The 21361-nt window shown below is 33.4% G+C and overlaps 1 protein-coding gene across 8 annotated transcripts in view; it reads left to right on the top strand.

Moving 5' to 3' along the window:
- The window catches only part of ARHGAP12 (Rho GTPase activating protein 12), a 101383-nt gene that overhangs the window by 62896 nt on the left and 17126 nt on the right, over positions 1–21361 (top strand). For 2 of the 8 annotated variants that reach the window (XM_017655140.3, XM_017655144.3), the window contains 4 exons: positions 5989–6093; positions 9635–9709; positions 15651–15712; positions 20224–20305. In XM_017655140.3, coding sequence (XP_017510629.2) covers positions 5989–6093; positions 9635–9709; positions 15651–15712; positions 20224–20305 — 324 coding nt within the window. Of the gene's footprint in view, positions 1–5967; positions 6094–9634; positions 9710–15650; positions 15713–20223; positions 20306–21361 lie in introns of all 8 variants that reach the window. The other 6 variants (XM_017655139.3, XM_017655143.3, XM_017655142.3 and 3 more) reach the window with 4 other exon arrangements.

The raw sequence follows: 21361 nt of genomic DNA on the forward strand, positions 1-21361 counted from the left end.
CTTTTATACTTTCTTTGGTCAGAAGACTTAAAATTTCAATATTAGGAAACCTATTTACTTCTGGAGATTCCCTGGGTAAAAGAAAGAAGAGAGACTGATTTACATCAAAACCTTACTGGGTAGTTCTGCACCAATGGAAATGGGTGCTGACGGTGATCAGGGTTAAGTGCCTAGTTTTGTGGTATCTCATTTTCTGCTGCCATTTGCTGCTAAGACAAAGTCAGAAGGTCATGGCAGTTTTTTGAGCATCCAGCTAAGTTGGATGTAGGGAGGAGGTTTGAGTTGGGTAGAGAGATGAGGAAATAAGTAAAAATATTCTAGAACCACTATTCAGTGGATTGGTACTACATGATAAAATTGCACTTTGAATTCTATACCTTAAGCAATTTAACACTTAGTAGTCAAAAGTAAGTTCTATCAGATAGTTCTGTAACTCCCCTCCCCCCCATGCAGATGATAGAAATTAAATTTTAACTGCTATTTTCTGAATACATCTTCGAGTGTTCGATACTGTATAGATGTAAAGAATACAAACACTTGGGGCATGGTCTCTTCCCTCAAAGAGTTTGTTATACATTTGGAAAGAAGGAATGTGTTCATATGACAGCTAAGTAAGATAGAATATATACACACGTACATTTTTACAACATGATTCTAGTTTGGGTGTAGGTGAAGGGAACCAGAAAACTCTTAGACAGGAGGAAAGATTGGGAGAGGAAAATAAGGAAGAATGGAGAGAACAAAACAAAACATCTCCTACTCAGAATGAGTCTCCTGTCCAAAATTCCAAATAAAACACATGAGGAACTCTAATGCTATTATAGACATGGAAAATCAGGAATCAGAACATTGTATTCCAGATGAAATTAATTTTCTTAGTATCTTAATAAAGACTATGCTATGGATGTTCAGAGTTAAATGAAGGCTTTTATTTAGAAAGAATGAGAAATTATGAAAAAAACAAATGATACATGAATAGGTGAATATGATGAAAAATAAATCAGACATCTTTGAGATGAAAAAGTCATTGAAATAAAACTACAGTGGATAGTGTAAACTCTAGACAGAGGGACAGGATCATAACAAATACTAAATTAAAGCCCAGCTAAGAGAATGGAAGGTAGATGGAAAGTTTGTATAATCATACAGTAGGAATTCCACAAGGAAGTGGAGGAAATGATAAAGAAATAATATTTGAAAATACGATTTATGGGAATTTTCTAAAATTGAAGAAAGACATGAGTATTTAGCTGGAAATTATGCCTGGATAAATAGATAAATAATGACCAGGATAGATTAAATTAAATCCACATGTTGACAAATTTTACTGGATCTGCAGGGCTTCAGTACAGTGAGACAGCCTTTAAAACATCAAAGGGTAAAAGACCATGTTACCTACTGTGTGGGTTGTATCACTGGGTCCATTTTTTATCCCCTCGTATATCAGTGATGTTTTGCCATAACTTGCTGGTAGCCTTCCACTGTGAATGGGGTGTATTGTCCTGACATTGCTTGAATTCAGTCATGTGACTTGCTTTCACTGATGGAATGTAAACATATGTGTCACAAGCATAGTATTGAAATGGAGCTGTGCACAAGAGTCTGCTCTTTCACCTTTTCTGTTGCCATGAGACCACACCAGGCTAGCCTGCCATCCCCAAAGGAGTAAATGGATTTTTAAAAAATGATCAAGAGCCTCAGAGATCTGTGAGAAAATAAAAAGATATAACATTCATTTCATCAGAGTTACAGAAGAAGAGGAGAAAAAGTGTGAGGCTAAAAAATATTTGCAGAAACAAAGTTTGAAAAAATCCCAATTTCGGCAAAAGGCAGATCAACAGATTCAAGAAGTTGAGTGAACAATAGGATAGACTCAAAGAAATCCACATCCAACACATTTTGATCAAATTTCTGAAAACTGAAACCATCTACCATGCCTCCTCACCCCACCCCAAATCTTCAAACCAGCTCAGTGAAACTACACAGTCCATGTAGGTTAATAATGATTTGAATTGTGGTGGATGTCTTACCAGGAACCATGAAGCCAGAGGGAAGTGGTGTAACATTTTTCATGTGCTAAAAGAAAAAATTCGTATTTCACATCCAGCAAAAAAGAACCTTCAGGAATGAAAGTAAAATAAAGATATTTTCAGATGAAAATAAACTAAGAGATTTATTATCAGCAGTCTTGTTCTCAAAGAATTACTATAGGAATTCTTTAAAACAGAGGGGAAATGATAACTGAAATAATTGGGACCTCAGGAATGAAGAAAGTACAGTGAAAAGGGTGAATATCTAAGGATATACATCCTGAGTTCTTAAAGTAATGTTTGACATTCAAAACAAAAATTAAAATATTTCTGAAGAAGTGCTCTTACAGGTGGAGAACAAGTATATCATAAGGGAGAGAGAGAGAAAGGTGTTACAATTTTTGGTAAGGTTTCTACATTTTACTTGAAGTAGTAAAATGTTGATATTAGTGGACTTGTGATAAATGATGTAATCCCTAAAATAAGCACTAAAATCTAACAAGAAACTGTAGATAAATTAAAACATGTAAAAATGCCTCAAGTTGCTCACAGGAAAGCAGGAAAGAAGAAACAGTAATGGCAGAACAAAAAAGTAATGAATAAACTGCAACATATACAATTACATTAAATGTAAGCGGTCTAAACGCAACTACTAAAAGATTTTCAGGAATGACAAAAAAAAAAACATGACTCAACTGCTTCTACAAAAAAATCTCCTGAAATGTAATGATGTATCATATCATGCTGAAGGTTAATCAATCTACAGTAAAGCTCATACTTCATGGTGAGATTACAGAAGCTTTTCTATTTAGTGTTGTGAACTAGACTAGAAATTTCTATCACTGCTTCTATTCAGCAATAAAATAAGAAAAGAAAAAAAAGTTGAAAGAAACAATTGTTCTTTTGATTATTAGAAAAATCAAGAGACTTTAACTCCAAACTGATGAAAGCTCTGCAGAGTTGCTGGATATAAAATCAATGTAAAAAGCACCCTAGTAAGAAGTCAGTATTTCTCTAGTAAAGTCACTTTAAAAATGTAGGAATAAAGATCCTCTTTACATTAGCAGCAGTAGCAAAAACAAGAAAAGTTGTAAGTAAGAACATACCTTTTTAAGTTTTTTTAGATCTTAATGAAGTAAATTTCAGAGCAGAATTGAAGGACATAAAAGATGAATTGAATAAATGCTGTAATATACCATTATGATCTTGAATTGGGAGGCTTCACTTTATAACAGTGTCCCTACTGATTTTTAAATTCATTGCATTTTCACCTCCCGTTCCCTTACCCACCTTTTTTTGGAACTAATGCTAAATTTTATTTGCCAACAAAGGTCTATGAAGAACCAAAATACTCCTGAGTAGGGAGGATGTGGGGATGGATATGTGAGAAATGGGGTTCAGATGGAGTGGTAAGGGCAGGTATACAGATAAATGAACCAGGACAGAAAAGAAAGCTCAGAGGTTGATTTACAAACCAGTGGGCTAAGCATGGACTATGTAATAGTTGCTAAGATTTTCGCTTATTTACATGAAAAAAGAAATGTAGAACTTGACCTTACCTCACACTTGCTGATTAATTCTAGATGAGAAATGTAAATATAATAAGCAAAACTTTAAAGGCTGGGGAAGAATTATCAAAGAACATCCTTGACTTCAGAGCGGGATGAATTTCTTAAACATGACTATGTAAGGAAAAACTCTGAAAGGAAATTTGATAGATGTGACTACCTTAAATTAAACAAAACACCTTTTAATAGGTACCATACACAAAGGGGAAAAGGTGAGCTACAGACTAGGACAAGATACACTCAGCTAACAAAGCTTACAAAGATTTAGAAGCCAAAATGTATAAAGAGCTCCTGTTTTTTTCTGTATATACGGGTGAGAGAAAGAAAACCCAAAGAAAACAGGCAAAATATATGACTAAGCTAGTACACAGAGGAGGAAATATATGAAATAAGTATATGAAAAGATGTCCAAATATACAGGTAATCAGGAAAATGTGAATTAAAACAATGAGGTGGCATTTCACCCTGCAGATAAATTTTTTAAAATGTATCATAGGTACATGCATTTCCACCTTGGAAATGTCCATTTATAGCAAAATGGTTAAACTGTGATATATACATGTAAATGGACTACTATTATGTAGAAGTGAAAATAAGGTAGATCTGCATGCTTACAAACATGGATTTAAAAAAAATAAAAACAGTGAAAAAAAATGAAAAATGATGCCTGTGATATAATGCCATTTATATAAAGTGTAAAATCCCACAAGTAGTATATATTTATACTTTGTATCAAAGTATAAAATGCAGGAGAGTGATGAACATTGAATTGGGTGGTTCTGCAGGGAGGCAGGGTGAGGAATGGAGTCTGGAAGATGTATTCAGAGGGCCTCTAATATGCCTATAATAGTTTATTTCTTAAAAAAAAAAACAAAACCCTGAAGCAAATGTCTTACGTTAGGTATGCCAAAACTCAGTGGTGGGTTTTCATTATAGTCTCCATTATTTTGTATATATTTGAAATAATTCAAATAAAAATTCAGTTAAAATTTTTTTTAAAAAAAAGGTGTTTTTAAAGAAAATGGAGGATTCCATTAAAGTTCATATGCAGTATTACATACAACTGTACGTTTTAATTACTGCTAACAATGATTGCATTGAAGGGAAAATACAGCTCTGTTGAATAATTGGGTCTCTTAGAGATTTCTGGCACAAAAATTTTCTTTGGAGTAGCCTTTAAACTTCATCTTTGTTCATTCTAGAACTGATCCCTTTGTGAACTTCTGTGACAAGTTTTATGATCGCTATTTGTTTAAGCAGCAGTGAATTAAAAACCAACACCCATATGTGATTGCCTGGCTTTAGCAAATTTTAATGTAACAAATGAAGTAACAGCTTTGAGAGACAGTTTGGGGGCCTGTATAGACTCATTTTGGGGAATAAAGAAATGGCATATTGTGGAGAAAGATATTGAGAGACTTTTAAATATTAAAAATATTCCCATAATATAATTTTATTGAAATAATCAGTCATTAAAATTGAAGATATACTGGGCTTTTTAGGGATGGGAGAAAGTAGATATTAGGTATCCTTTGGTTTCAGGAGATGAATGTATACCTTAAAAAGTAGAGTAATTTTCTTTTGTAATTTCATTATTATTTATTATTTAAAATTGCTAAAATTGCCTATATAGAACAGCATAACTCCTAAACCACATTTCTCAAATGTTTATGCATGGTGATCTCCTTGACATTTCAAACACTTTTATGATTTAATACCTTATTGATAATGTGTTCTTAATTTTACATGCAATTTTCTTTTGGTAGTTTTTATCTATCCTTTGTGTGCAACTGATATATTCAGGATCAGTCTTTGGAACCATCTCTTGCCTTTAAACAAATAATAGTATGTTTAATCTATAAATGAAAATGAAAGTAAAAGCAAACAAAAAAAAAAACCCTTTAAATGTGAGACTACTGCTGTGTAAGTAAGCATTATCTTAAAAACCTAAACCAAAAATTGGATTCATGTGTATTTTTGAAGTAGAAGGAACCTTAAAAAAGAATTTGTCCACTGACCTCATTTCATAAACTGATATTTATTGAGAGCCTACCTATTGGGGCAGTATGTGGCACTTTTTATAGTGCTTAATCCTTAAAACCTGTTATTGAGATGATGTTTCTGTTATATCTTTTACAGTTGATAAAACTTACACTTAGGGAAAATAAATACTTTGCCAAAGATAACATTAACCTCGTCCCTCCAACACCAGACTCTGTGGTCTTCTCAGTTGTGCCACAGTGCTTCATCAGAGATGAGAAAACTGTCATATGATGAGCTTTGCCTCACATCATGTGTCATTTGGAGCCAGCATGTTTAGGTTCCACTTTTGCTTCTGTTATTTATGAAGTATAATTTGTTTTCTTTAGTATAATGCTTCATCCCAACAGCAAAGAGACATAATTAAAAGTAGGAGCCTGGACAGGCGGCTGCAAGAACCAATAATATTAACAAAGTGGAGACATAGCACCATTGTGTTGGACACCAATGACAAGGTAGGACTCTGAGAAAATCTGTTGAGAATGTCAGCAAGTTCTTTATCCCTTATTTTAGTTTCTCCTGAATCTGATACCTTGGCAACTCCTGTTTTATTGTGTGTATCATCAGTTTGTCTTGGAGTGGGATTTGGTTTTGACTTTTTTTATTATTATAATCATTATTTTATTAAGGTATCATTGATATACAATGTTATATGTATATGAAGGTTTCACATAAGCAACATTGTGGTTACAACATTCACCCATATTGTCAAGTCCCCCTCCCCCACACACCCCATTGCAGTCACTGTCCATCAGCGTAGTAAGAAGCTATAGAGTCACTACTCGTCTTCTGTGTACTATATATACTGCCTTTCCCGTGATCCCCCTACATTATGTGTGCTAATCATATTGAAGGTTTTTGATTTTTGTACAGTGGACTAACTGGTGTGTGGCTTAATGATGCTGGATACATTTGACCCTGGTAGGTGACAGATTTTTTGACAACCCTGTTTTAAAGTCATATTTGTCATTTGTTTGTCTTCAGTGAGGCTTTGTAGTAAAAACCTCTAATTAATTTTTCCCATTCCAGAGAAGATTGGAATCCTATTCCATTTCCCTGAATACTCTGTACAAAGTGCTTCTTTCATCAATCTAAGAAGTAATGCTGTTTATTTCAAATAGAGGATGAATTTTGATGTAAACATCAAAAGGGAAAAGCCATAAAGTTTTTAAGTTCCTTGTGTGAGTTACATCCTTACATTGTGTCTTCATTTTAGAGATGGAATAGGAAATTATTTTGAATTTTGTCTAATTAGAAATACTAATGTTAAAATATGAGGGTGGTGGTAATACCCTGAAACTAAATAAATTATTTTTAATAGACATCTGTCATTGAGGACTCTTATTTTACCATTGGGCTTCCCATTTGGCATTAAATTAATGGGTTTCCTGCATTTTTAGGTATGTTAATAAAAACCAAATCAACTCTCTTAAGGCATATTTCTCTATGTTTGAATACTTTCAGTCTTAAAATAACTTTATAAGTTATCTCTGCAATAAGTCAAAACAAGTATTATTTTTTAGTACTGCAAGTTGACTATAAAGTTGATCTTCGTTAACTAAAAGGCAGACATTTGTGGAGCTGTAGAAACAGTTTACACACATTGTTTGTAAGATGGACTGAAAGTACCACAGTGAAGATAGTAGACCAGTTTCTAGTTTTTAGTTTGGAAGGATGTCATGTGATTGAATGTAGAGGGCATATTAAAGGAATGAAATTGTAGACTCTCTGCTGTTGAGAATACTTGGATATACATTAGCATTATGATTAACCCGAGGAGGTAAGATTCCTAGAAACTTTAATAGAAAAAGTCATTTAACTCCAAGAAACAGATTGCAATTCAGTATATGTAGAAAGCCCCTAAAAACCATGTATGATGCTGTAATCGAAAAGCCATTGTCAAACCAACTCTACAGCCTCTTCATGATAGCACAGATAGGGTGATTATTTTGGTGATGTAAACTTAAAATTTTTTACTTATTTTTAATCTTTTCTGAGGTTCATTTTGTCTGTTACTGGAATAACTTGAAGATCTTATCACACCTTTTTCATCTGATTGTTTCAGAGTTGTTGAGAACATGATTTTCTTGAGACCAGAGATTTACTTATTTTTGGTGGAAATTTCTTTTTCCCCCCGATCTTACCCTTTATATATGGAGTCATAGATAGTTACTTCTCCAAGTAAACTTTTCTATTTATTAACATCATCTAGTAGATATGTTTTTAAGATTTGAGGTTATGAAAGAGGGGTTCTATCAGGACAAACTAGCTAACTAATGTATAATGAGGGGTAAAGTGTGTATATCTTGATATAATCAGAGAAACCTAATACTATATAGCAAATATTGTTACAATGATGTAGGTCCTAATTCAGTTGCCAGTTTTAGAGGAATAGGTGTGTGTATGTTTGTGTGTGAATATGTGGGTGCATCTGTTTGTTTCTGCCTGTGGTACAGTTTTTAGTAAGACCTGCTATTGGTAGACATTTAAGATGTATTCATGTATACTTATACATTTGTAAATATACATAAAGTATATAAATGTAAAATTGTTTCTTGTTAATAATTATAATTTTTATGCATACATTATTACTCCATTTGCTATGGTTTTTATTTCTGTGGGATTGATGATGCTATGAAAAGTAAATCATAGTTGCCCTTCATTTTATTAAGTTACTTATATTCTAGTTTGTGGGTCATCACATCTTTCCTCTTTTCTCATACTGTTTTAATATTAGATACTTTCAAGCAATGGAAAAGTGAAACATCTGCAGCTGTCAGAAAAACTTAATGAGGCTAAACTGAGATTTGGACATTGTTAATTTCTTTTTGTAAAGATATATTTGATAAGGTTTTAATATTTTACCCATTAATAGTATATAGGATATTTGATATTTAAGGTTGTCCCTTCAAGGATTTTTCTTTCACTGCTGTAAACTTTCACTGCTACCCAGTTTCTGTTTACAAATTGTATATAATAAAACCCAAAGACAGTTTTCCCAAGTAAATGGATGTTAACATTTTTGCAGTGTGATTTTAATGCAAATTCCCAGGTGTATCAACAGTGTGTTGTCCAGCTTCATAAGCATAGAAGAGTAAACCTGATCCAGATGTGAAGATGAATGTTCAGAGAAATTATTTGGTTTTATAGAAAACTTAATAATAGGTATTGGCATGATTTTTCTAATTCTCTTTGCCTGAAACTACTCAGATCATCTAAGGGAATGGAGGACATTTAAATGGAGTTTGGCTCTTGGTACCAAAACAATGGTTTTTCAGGCTTATCCTCCATGAATCATCTTAACAAATATCCATAGTAAAAACCACATACTGCGTTTTAATATTGACAATGCAGAATTGCTTTAAAAATGCATAATTTTGGTTTGTTTCATTTATATTCTCATAGGCTTAGACATTAATTAAAATATTTCTGGTGAGTTATTAATAAAGTTAAAGTTCCTTTTTTGCAATTTTTAGAATCTTCTAATAATTGAAAAATTAGCTATAAATTGCTTTAAATATTAATAGCGGTTTAATTTTTTACATAGCTATTGACTAAAATAAAATTTCTGGCAGGTGCCAGGTAATTCCTTTGACTACTCCTTGCCTTATTCTGGGTCTTCATACTTACCATTCCAAGAGCCAGTGTGGTGATGGTTACATTTTTACCCACAAATGTTTTAAATTTTACCTATTTTAAATGTAGTTAATTCAAGCTAATGCAGCAGCATGATTTTAAGACAGTGTCATTTCTTTTAAGTAATTCTCTGTGGTATTTAAGTTTAACTGTAACTGGTATAATAATACCAGTTTTCATAAACTATGTGACATTTGTAGTTTTCAGATCAGTAACATTCGTTTCAGAGCTGAATATAGAAGGAAAATAGCTAGGAAAAAAATTTCTTAGCCTTCCCTATTAAGCTCTCTCACTGAAAATAGAGGGAGAAATATAATTATATAAAATAGAGTAACATTTTTCATTACTTATTTCTTGTAGGAATCTCCACCTGCCTCAAAACCCTGCTTTCCTGAAAATGAATCTTCTCCCTCCTCACCAAAGCACCAAGATACAGTTAGTATGATAGCAGCATATAGTATAATATAGTCCAGTTATTTTAATTAGGTTCAGTAAATCTTCTCTTTAGTGTTTAAATATTTATTGGGCTTCTATTAAATTTCACTGGTTTAAAAAAATCACTATTAAAGTAGGCTTAAATTAAGAATTAGATTTTATTGATTTAAAAGCCCCCTTTTATGCAAAGTATGGTATCTTCATGATGAACTAAATTATATACCATATTTGTAAGTGATGAATTTAGATTTGGTTTTTAACAGTAAGTATAAAAATCCTTGGAAAATACTATTAGATTACATATTAACATTTTTCCTCAGGCCAGCAGTCAACAGGTAAGAATTATTTCCCTCCTTCTTAATGAGCACAGACATCATTTTTTAGGCCAGATGAGTATTGCAGGTCTGCAACTCAACTAAATTACCCTAAACTGAAAAACCTCTGAGTGCTTCTCCGCAGAGCCCTTTGTTAACTGTGATGAAGTTTTACTTATCACTGAGCTGGTCTCCCTTCATCTTTCCTGTAATTTGCTGATCCTGCTATTGCCCCGCACTGGCTTCCTTTCCTTTATAAGAAAGACTAACATTTGTAACGAGGGTGGAGACTGCATATCTGACTCTTTGACTGCTTCTCTCCCTCCCCTCATACTCGTGGTGCCCTCATCTTTCCCCCTCTGGCTACCCTGCCCTCCTTTCCTCAGAGGAGCCTGCTTTTCCCTTCTGGGCCCTTGCACATGTCCTTCCTCTGCCCACTGAAGCATTTCTCTCTTACCTCTGCCTGGTTGACTTCTGTTCATCTGTTAGGAAGAACTTTGCTTCCTCAGAGAATCTTCTTTGAGTACTCTAGATTTAATTCGATTTCCCTGTAATACTCTTCATAGCACTTAATGTTATTTGATTATATAAAATAGAGTCACTCTTTTCATTTCTTATTTCTTAGAAGAGCAGTCAGCTCCTTCTCTGTTCTTGTGCGTCTTCCACACTAGACAAAGAGAAGCTTCATCTGAGCAGGAATAGAGTAGCCCCAGTACCTGGTGCAGTCCATGTAGTAGTTCAGTAAATGTTTGTTGAATGAGTAAATGAAACTTTTCAAACTTTTTAAAAAGCGAACTTGTATAGTTGCATCTTCTGTGAAGCTGTAGTAGACAGGCACTAGGATACTTCTGATTTCTTGTAGGCAATGATTTCCACAGATGCCATTGCCTTTTCTTTCTCCATTTTTAACCTAATCATACATTTTATGGTTCATTACATGTTGTACACATTTCCTTCAGATATTGCCCAGGAAGCTGCCCTGGCCAGTGATGGTCCTTGGCTTTTCTACTCTTAAACTTGAGTCCTGTACTGACATTTAAGACCAGCTGTAGGAGGCCTTGTTAGACTAACCTCAGCATAGCAATGATCTTTGCTTTTCCTGAACTCCTCTAAGTCACCGCATGGATGGTGTGAGAGTTATGTCATGAACCCCTCAGTTCTTCCTACTAAGATTTTAAACTCATAAGGGATAATTTGGGATTACATTTCTACTTGTTATCTTATGCATTATCAAACACTAATGTTTAACACATAAACATTAAGTAAAGATAAAAGTGAACATGATTTTAGTGGTTTTCTAATTTAAGGTGCTGTCACTACAATATTCCATCTAGGAAAAAAGCAGAAACTCATTTTCAACTTTTTAAAAATATCATGTGTAATTCCTAAGAAGACCTTTTATAAATTATTTACATTTGATGCAGGGGGATTACTAGGAATCCTAGAAACATGAATTTATGAATGTTTCACATAGAAGTAAGAACTGTTTACAAATGCATTTCCCCATGCACTTAACCCCTTTCTCAAGAGTTTGACAGTGACTAGACTGGACTCTGGGTACCCTCTGATGGTAGTCACCAGGAACTGCCTCACCAGTATCTGTTTCTTTATCTTGAGGTGAAAAAATGAATAGCTCTGCCAATTCCCCTGAGGCCATTCTGGTCTTAGTGAACATACAGCATTCCTTTCCAGCCTGGATAGCCTCTTCTGTGCTGCCCTGCTCACCCCACTGGGATTTTCACCCTCCTGGACTTCTGCCTCCTTCACCCTCTGCTCTTCTGCTCCACTTGCTCTGAGTCTTGTCTGTCTTTCCCATTCCCACTCAGTTAATACAAGGAAATATTTCTTTCCTCTTTGCAAGTTAAAATCTGTTTAGTTTAAAGCCTCTGGTAAGAAAAAGGAAGCTACAGATTTAGAAATGAAAATGATAGTACAATCAGTGTTAGTAGCTACCCGATGTCAGCTTAAAATGTATACCAGTTGCCTATCTACCTCTTCAATCTGTTCTTTTGGTTTTGTTTTGTTTTTATGAGAGCTTTATTGAAATGTACTATATTAAAGTGTACAGTTCAAGTATATTAGTCTATTCAGATATTAGTATATACTAATACTATATATTAATATATTCAAATATGTACAGCCATCATCACAGTCACTTTTAAAATATTTTTATCAGCTCAAAAGGAAATCTGGTACTAATTTGCTGTCCACCTCCACATCCCATACTCCCTAAGCAACCAGTAATCTTTCTGTCTCAATAGATTTGCCTATTCTGGACATTTCGTATGACTAGAATCATGTGATATGTGGTATTTTTGACAGGCTTTGTTTACTTAGCATTATGTTTTCATTCAGTGTCTTCTAATCAAACCAGATTTAAATTTTTGCCCTTTAATATTAATATTAAATGTGTTCATTTTTTCCTCCTTTCATTTCTAATGTTCACATGTATAATGCTATTTTTTTTCACATGTGTATATTGCAAATTATTTTTTGAAAATAGGCGGTGCATATTTTTTTAAAAAATCATTTGTTTATAATATGACAACAATATGGATTAAATGGGATTTTATGGGCTGATCTAATAACCTAATCTCTGTTTGTCCCAATGTGCCTGTGAGAGTAACAGAATCCAGAGTACATAAATTGGAAGTTTGAGCTTCTAATCCTGTATTTCCAGTATGGTATTAAAACACACTACCCATTTTGGAGTAAAGAACATTTCAACACTTTAACAAAATTATTAGTGGACAAATTTGCTAATTTTTTTTCATTGAATATTACTGTTGTAAAGCCTTTCTAAAAATATGATTAAACATGTAATTTTTTTAAGTTTTAAACTTCTTTAAAGTTTTTTATTTTAGATGAAATTCACATAACAAAAGTACCAGTTAATCATGTTAAATTACACAGTTCAGTGGCAGTATACAGTGTTTGCAAAAGTTTCATCATATTAGTTCTCTTAACACTACATCATGCTGCAAGGTTACTTATTCTGTGTAAAATGACAGTTATTTGATTACAACATCATTAACTGAAAATAGGGATTTTGATGGGTCCTATTGATTTTTATTGATTTTGATGTAATGATTGTTAGCCAAAATTGAGAAATGCCTATTTTATTAAATGAATGCAACATTAACATTGATTAGAAATTCTGGAGCCTGCAAAATGATTATGAACCTTTGGAAATATTCTCAGATTACTTAATAGAAAGACATTTTGTTGTTTTCTTACCTTATTAGGATAGGATAACTGAAACAATCTTTGGTTAAGATTTACCCATATTTTGACAATCCTTATTAGAACATTTCTGTTTATTTTCAATATGAAGTTTCCTTTGAGGTATCAAGTGTATTTAGACTGAGAAATATGTGTAAATATGGGCATTTTTTGCAGGACTTCATACTTTTATGAAGTTATTTTAGTAAACAACACAAAAACTTAGGTTTGTTTTAAATCATATTAAGTAGAGAAAATAGTATGAAGTGAAAAGCTAATTCCACCCCCCCAATTTTTTCACTTATATAGCCAGACCTATATTATCCACCTGCCTACTCAGCACTTTTTTTTGTCAGATTCAGAAACTTCAGTATTTAAAAGTTAGTTTTATTTTCTCCATCACCGCCCTTGTATTTCTTTCTTGTGATAGTACTGCTAATTTGTTGGCTAATTAGTTCAACAAATATGTATTGAACACTGACTACATGCTAGACACTGTCGTAGGCACTGGTCATACATTGATGAACACAACAAATGTGGTCCCATCTCTTGCTCTCTCTTTTCCCTCCCAGATTGAGTTTCTCAGAGCACTTACCACATTGTGTGCTAATTGTTACTGTATTCGTACATTTTTGGATGTGGCAAATTTTGTTCTTACTTTATGGTCAAGTTAGAGTGCTTAATACTTAGAGCATTAGTACTTGGGTCTTGATTCCTGTGAGAATTTCTAAATGTGCATGTTCTGGACCCTTTACTTAAGCAGTGCATATACACAAACAGTTGTGTATCAATTTGGCCATCCATTGACTCAGGTAAGAATCACTGATTTAGAGTGTCTCTCATCCTAAGGCATAAGTTGTCTGTCACCACTGCTGTCCTGTCCATTTTTCTTCGAGTTTTGGCACCTGTATTTCCTTCCTACCTCTGCTTTGTGCCCCTCCCAGTTCCAGCTTTGACCTTCTTTATAGGCTTGATTCCCACCCCTCTGCCCTCTGCTTCCTCCCAGTGTACATAACCAGTCATCTTTTCAGATTAATGTTGTTACTTAGTTTCTGTATCATTGAAAGTATTCTTTACCTCTCTGCTTCTGATAGTAATTTGGGATAGTAAGTTGGAATGTTCTTACTTAACATGTTGCGCATATTTACAACTGTGTAATTGATGTTTTTGTTGAGAGGCAGCAGAGAGCTCTTAGGACAAGTGGCAGACTTGCACAGCTAAGAAAGTCTCACCTGTGCTTTGTGAAAAAATTACAGTAAACTTCATATGGTTATTTCCCAAGTTCCCAGTATATCAAAAATGAATTAACATAACAGCTTTTCAGCTTTGTCTTTATATATGAGTTTTTATTAGAACAGACAAAACTTTCAAACATTGTCTTGGAGACATTAGTGAGAAAATACTCTATATTATGTTTATCTTCTGTACAAGAAAATTTTATTTTTTTCTGATCAAAGTGCATTGAGAAAATAGCTGAGGTATGAATTAAATAGTAACACATTCCGAATTGAGAATGTGTTTTCCTGTGTGTGTGAGTGTCATGTACGTTGTTCACCATGTTCCAGTTGAAGTAAAATCAGCTGCTCTGGCACGTTTGTAGCGCTTGCAAGTGTTGATGATGGTGGCTCTAAACGACAACTCATTTTTATTAAATTCGTTTAAATTTAGGAAGCTAAAGGAGTGAGAAAGTGCTTCTTAGGTTTCTCCTGAAGGAGTTATAACATTACATCTAAAGTGGCTTTTGCCCTCATAGGGTTTGAAGATAAAGCTGTGTCACTATTTTTTGACATCAGCTGGCTAACATACCTAGTTTGTCCAGAGCCCAGTTCATCATCTAATAATATGTTTAATGAAGCACTTTTTGAATTTTTTTATGCCACATTAAGACCAGTTCTATGCATAGTGCAATTTACTTTTGAGTAATTAAATATAGTTACCACATTCATTCTACCTAGTTATTTTTACATTCTGGCTGAATGGATTAGTATCTTAAGCAATTTTCAGACTGTCTTGTTGTAAAATAGCAGCAAAGTAAATAGTTCCTTTTTTGTGGTATTTACTATTGTAGCATTATATCACTTTCTTTGAGTAGGAGGTCATAAATCATTTTTCCAGTGCTGACTAGTAGCATTCATATGGAAATCTAATTTGATAGCAAAGTAGCTAATGGCTGTATGACTTAAGAAGAGGAAGTGTTTAATTATAAAATTACTGAAAATAACTTTACAGAAGTATTAGGAAGTTATATTCTTAATGTATTTGAGAACTAAGCACATTACATACTGACTAACCTTTTCTTTTAAGCTGATTTTTAGAGTACCAGATCATTTTAATTCAATAGTGTAAGAACTTGGACCTTACTGCCCGTATGAATTATATATAAATGGTTTTACTCTGTTCCATAGAGTCAAGAGAAATATGGATTGTTAAATGTAACAAAAACCACTGAAAATGGGAAAAAGGTTCGGTAAGTACACAGATTATTGTTTTCAAATATTTCACTTGATTGAAATAAAGCTGTGAATATAATTATATTCTAGTAGAAATGATTAAAAGGTCCATAAAAATTTCAAATAATTTATTTAATGTATTAATATGTATTGTCATGAAATGTATGAAAGTTTTCCTTTGTCTTGGCATATTCATTTCTTAAGGTAATATTAAAATCAGAAGTAAGAAGGCAGAAGATTCCAGAGCAAGTATTAGCTTTATTTAAATATTTTTCAATAATAAATACACATGGTAAAAAAACAAAGGTACATAAATTATCTTGTCAAAAGTCAGTCACCTGGCTATCAATTCCCTTCCTCCAAGGCAACCACTTGGGTCTCATGAAAGGTAATGTTTTTGTCCAGAGATAGAATATGTATATCTATATATTTGTATATGCATAGATTAATTTTTTAAACACAATCTCGTTAACATTTAGAATGTTTGCTTTTTTTGCTATTGCAAGTAACTTAGTAACTTGCATAGTTCATTTTGCAAGTATGTAAATATGCCTGTGGAATAAATTTTACAAAAGTGGAATTGCTAGGCCATATGCAACAGTCTTTTTTTTTTATACAGTGATGCAATGGATTTTATTTTACATGTCATTTTATAGATATGCAAGTACATCTTTGTGGATAAATTTCCAGAAGTGTTGCTGGTTCAAAAGTTACGTGCATTTGTAATTTTTGAAACATTGGCCACTTGTTTTCTATAGAGATAGTAACCAACTGATACTCCCTTTAGGAACCTCAGAGATTGGCTGTTCAGTGTCTTTAACAGAGTGTGTTACTAGTTTTTTACTTCTTCCCATCTCTTACATGAAATTGTTCTCAGTGTAGTTATAATTTGCAATTTTTCTCCTAAAAATGAGGTTGAACATCTCTTTTTTTTGTATTTTTTTAAATTAAGGTATCATTGATATATACTCTTATAAAGGCTTCACAAGAAAAACAATGTGATTACTACATTCACCCTTATTATTGAGTCCCGCTCCCCATACCCCATTGCCGTCACTGTCCATCAGTGTAGTAAGATGCCACAGAGTCCCTTCTTGTCTTTTCTGTGCTACACTATCTTCCCCATGACTCCACACATACCATGTGCACTTATCATGATAGCCCTCAATCCCCTTCTCCGTCTCTCCCCACCCCACCCTCTCCCACCCCTCCCCTTTGGTAACTGCTTGTTTCTTCTTAGAGTCTGTGAATCTGCTGCTATTTTGTTCCTTCAGTTTTGCTTCGTTGTTATACCCCACAAATGCAACAGTCATTTTGATAGTGTTCCAAATTGTGTTCTGAGGCATTAAATAAGTTCATACCTCTAAGAGCAGTGGATTTCTCCACACTTTTGCCAATTTAATATGTTGTCATATCCTTTGATCTTTGCTAATAGAGATTAGAGAGAAACTGGTATTTTTTTTTTTACATTTCTTTTTAGTGGGGTAGAGGATCATAAGCTACTTGGATGTCTTGTTTGAATTGTCAGTTCATCCCCTTAGTTTTTCTATTCAATTTTTGGCTTTTTTGGTTAATATGTAATACTTCCTAATAAATTAGGAAATTAACTCTTAGTAAGATAAGTTGCACTTTCCCCAGTTTTTAAAAACTGCTAATGACTTTATAGTCAACATGAGATCAGTCTGTTGTTTAGGGAGTTTTAAATTTACATTAGTTGAGATTTTTAGATTTGCTTTAATTGAACTGTCAGATTTTAGTACTTGGGAGGTTTTTTTCCTAAGTGCCCTGAAATAGCTTTACAAATACTGCAATTATCTGTTCCTTAAACCATTCCTTGGTGGAATTCAGTTGTGAATTGGGTCTTTATTTTTCTCTTTCTCTGTCTTGGCATATGTTGTGCAGATAGTGCTTTGGCCACTTTCTCTGTTGTCATTTTTCCTGTGATCATTCTGTTTTAGGTTTTCTACTTTTGGAATATTTTTGGTAATTTATGCTTTCCTAAGAATATCATCAATTTCATCATCTTCAAATATATAGAGAGAGTTGAGCAAAATAGTCTTCTAATTTCTTGTACATTAGGGGTTCTCAAACATTTTGATCTGAGGACCCCTTTAAATTAACCCTTAAAAATTATCAATTACTGCAAAGTACATTTGTATAGTTTATAGGTTCTGTGAGAAATTAAGACAGATAAATAATAACAATATTAACACTTTGAAAACCTGTTACATGAATAACATTTCTATGAAGAAAATCCCTGTATTTTCCAATGCAGAAAAATTTTCATGAGAAGTGTGGCATTGTTATACAATTTTGCAAAACTTTAACATTTGTCTAGGTTCTCATATCTCCTTGCAGTTAGTCTGCTGTGATACATTATTTTGGTTGAGGGTATATGAAGAAAATCTGCCCTTCAATGAATAAAGTAGGAAATGGTAGGAATATTTTAGTATCCTTCTCAGGTAATTGTGTATATTTTTCTACTACACCAGTAAAACTTGACAAATGTTAGTTGTAGTGAAGACTGAAAAACTCTCAGTGAACTTTTCATACTCAGTTACATCTAAATCCATTGGTATACACTGTTTTGAATGACTCTTTACCTATGCATAATTTTGTAGCATCTTATAGATTGTTTGGAAAATAGTGGTTTACTAAGTTTGCCAATTTTTCAAATGTTGACATATTTAATAATAGCAAAGACTCAAAAATCAGTAGTATCACCAGAAAAGTCCTTAAATATTGGCAAGTTTTCAACCTCACATTGGCAGATATGCCAACTTTTCCAAAATTATACTTTGTGTTAGAAAACTTTCATTTTTTATTGTCAACAAGTGCTATCATTTATTTTCTTTGAAATGACCAGCTTACTTCAGAGACTGAGATAATGTCTTATTATTTTTTAGATAATTCCTACCTGCCAAATACTCAAGTCTAAATAACCGTATTGTGTCCATTAGTCATTTTTTTTAGGAAAAAAAATGGATTCCATGAAGAAAATGTAACTAATTCTGCTTGCAACATGCTTCGGTCCTTGAGGCAACTACCATAATTCAGTATTCAAATATTCAATATTTGCTCTCAGATATATATTTAGTAATTCCAGCTTTTTTGGTTTTGAATAACTCAAAAAGTTAATTCAAAGTGGAGATACATACTTATTTTAACATTTTTCAGAGTAGGGAGTCAGTAGATGTTATCTAAAGAAATAATAGATAGAATATAAAATAAATTTACAAATAAGAATAGACATCCACACAAAACAATGAAAATATAATAAAATGACAGAATAAGCCCCAAACATATCCATTGTATCAATAACTGTAAGTAGACTGTACTCATCTGTTGAAAAATAAAGGTGCTCAGGCTGAAACCCCAAACAAAACCCCACTAAATATTATGTACAAGGGGGCATCTGAAAAATGATTTAAAGCTAAAGAAAAGAAACCAAAAAGTCAAGTCAGAAGTATAACAAGTAAAGTAGAAATAGGGTCTTAGTAGCAGACACACAGTTCAGGTGAAAAGCTATAGGCATCACAAAGATGGGCATGTGAAATAATAAAAGTGGTGGGTAAATCCACAGTGAAGACATAGCTATTAGGAATGTCTCCAAATAAGGAGCATTAACAGCCATAAACAAAACTACCAGGAATAAAAGGAAAAACAAACTCAGTCGTAGTGGACTTCATTTCACTTTTAAGCCATGAAGTTCCAGTAGACATAAAAAGGAACAAAATGGTAAGGTAGATCTTAATGATGTTAAATTCTCCATTCTGCAAATGGAGAATAAACCTCCCTTTGAGTCCCTATAGAGTTTTCACAAAACTGGCCATATGTTTGGCCATAGGTAAGACCTAACAAATTCCTATTGTAGACATATTTGTCATTCATTTTAGCCTGCCAGCAATAATTTCCTTTATAAGGTAAATACTGGTTACCTCTGCATTGTGTGTTGAAGGAGAACAAATGGGAACCTTTTTCTTTATACATTTCTGTTTTCAGAGTTTTTATATTATGTGTTGATTTTGTAATTTAGGAATTTTTTTTTAAACCTCATCTTTGAAGCCTCAATAACCAGTATATTTAGTTTATTGTATTCTTACAGTGTACTTAGTATCTACCACTTACCTAGTGTAGCCTTATGGGAAGGGAGGTAGTCAAGAAATACAACACCATCTGTATCTATAAAGAAATAGGTGAGATAAGCATGTTTGTCTAATTGTAAATCATGAGTAATTCTTGCCAAATACAGTGTTCTGTTCAAGTGATTTTAAATTACTGCCCTTGATCACAAATGTGCTAGATTAGTCCATGTGAGCATAATTAGGTATATAGTTATTCTGATAACATGTATCTGTAATTAACTTCATTTGTTTTGAGACTTTTATGGTTAGTTTGGGAGAATGAAATGATTGTAATTTCTGTTAGCATTGTGGACAACATTGATACCAGGTAAGTAGGTTTTAATTTTTAAAATTTGGACAGACTGAATAGGGGAGTTTTAATAGGTCATCTTTTATAATTACAGAAAGAACTGGTTGTCTTCATGGGCCGTGTTGCAGGGTTCATCTTTACTCTTTACCAAAACTCAGGGAAGCAGCACAAGTTGGGTAAGTATTATTTCTTCTCTTTGGAGACTTTTACATGTAAATTATGTAGCTGGTATTATAACTGAATTTCATGAAGTGTTCCAAAGTCATTCTACATACAGCAAGGGTGCAAGTTAAAGGAATTTATGTTTTCTTAGTTCAAGATGCCATTTGACTCAGAAAGAAGAGGACTAGTTAGAAAATTCTGATTAGTTGTCTTACCGAGATGAGCAGCTTCCCTTGTATCCTTTGAACTGAAGGGCTCTCCAGTGGGGTGCTCAGAGCAGATGGAGTGCTTGGGTCATCATCTGGGTGCCTCAGATTTCCCCTGATCTCGGAAAGGACAGCATTCTCCTGAAATCTTTCATCAGCCAAAATGGCATAAAGTAAGAAGGCAATTACCATTCATTTATATGGAGAAGTTTCTGAGCATTCCCAAATCCAAAAAGTAACTTCTCTTACTTAGGTTTTTCTGATATTTCAGGATACATCTTGCTAGTGGATATACAAAAACAATTGAGATAGAGCACAGATGCTCACAGACACAGTTCAGAGCTCTCACAGCTGGATGTTGAGATTCTGAGTGTAGTTCCTAGGGTAGGAGCTTGACAGGGTGCATGCTGCCTCTGTAACTAGATCTGTTGTAGGTGAAATGTAGCCTTTTTAGAGAATGAAATCAAATCTTACCTGAGGATGAGATTCAAAGGCTAATACTTGAGCCAAAAAGATAAAAATTGCTTATAGTAAAAATTACCCCTGAGTATCTCTTAGGAAGATGTTAGCTAGAAGTCATTCTCTAGCAGAGCCAGTTTTTCCCTTTGATGTTGGAAGAGACTGCTTTTCTTTCACTTGAGTTTGGAGGCCGTTTTGGAAGTATGATTCTTTAAAAAATTAGTTTCACAGTTAATGCAGAAACCTGTAATACCTTGATCCACTTGAAGAAATTGCAGATTCAAATCTTATACTCATTCCAGGAAATATACTCATTGAATGCTGAGCAGAATGACCCACACTATTTGAAGTTGTTTTTTAAAAATTATTAATGCTTTGTGTGTCTATTTTTGCTTCATGGATTGA

Source organism: Manis javanica, chromosome 2, assembly GCF_040802235.1.
Source record: "Manis javanica isolate MJ-LG chromosome 2, MJ_LKY, whole genome shotgun sequence".
In the NCBI taxonomy this organism is placed as follows: Eukaryota; Metazoa; Chordata; class Mammalia; order Pholidota; family Manidae; genus Manis; species Manis javanica.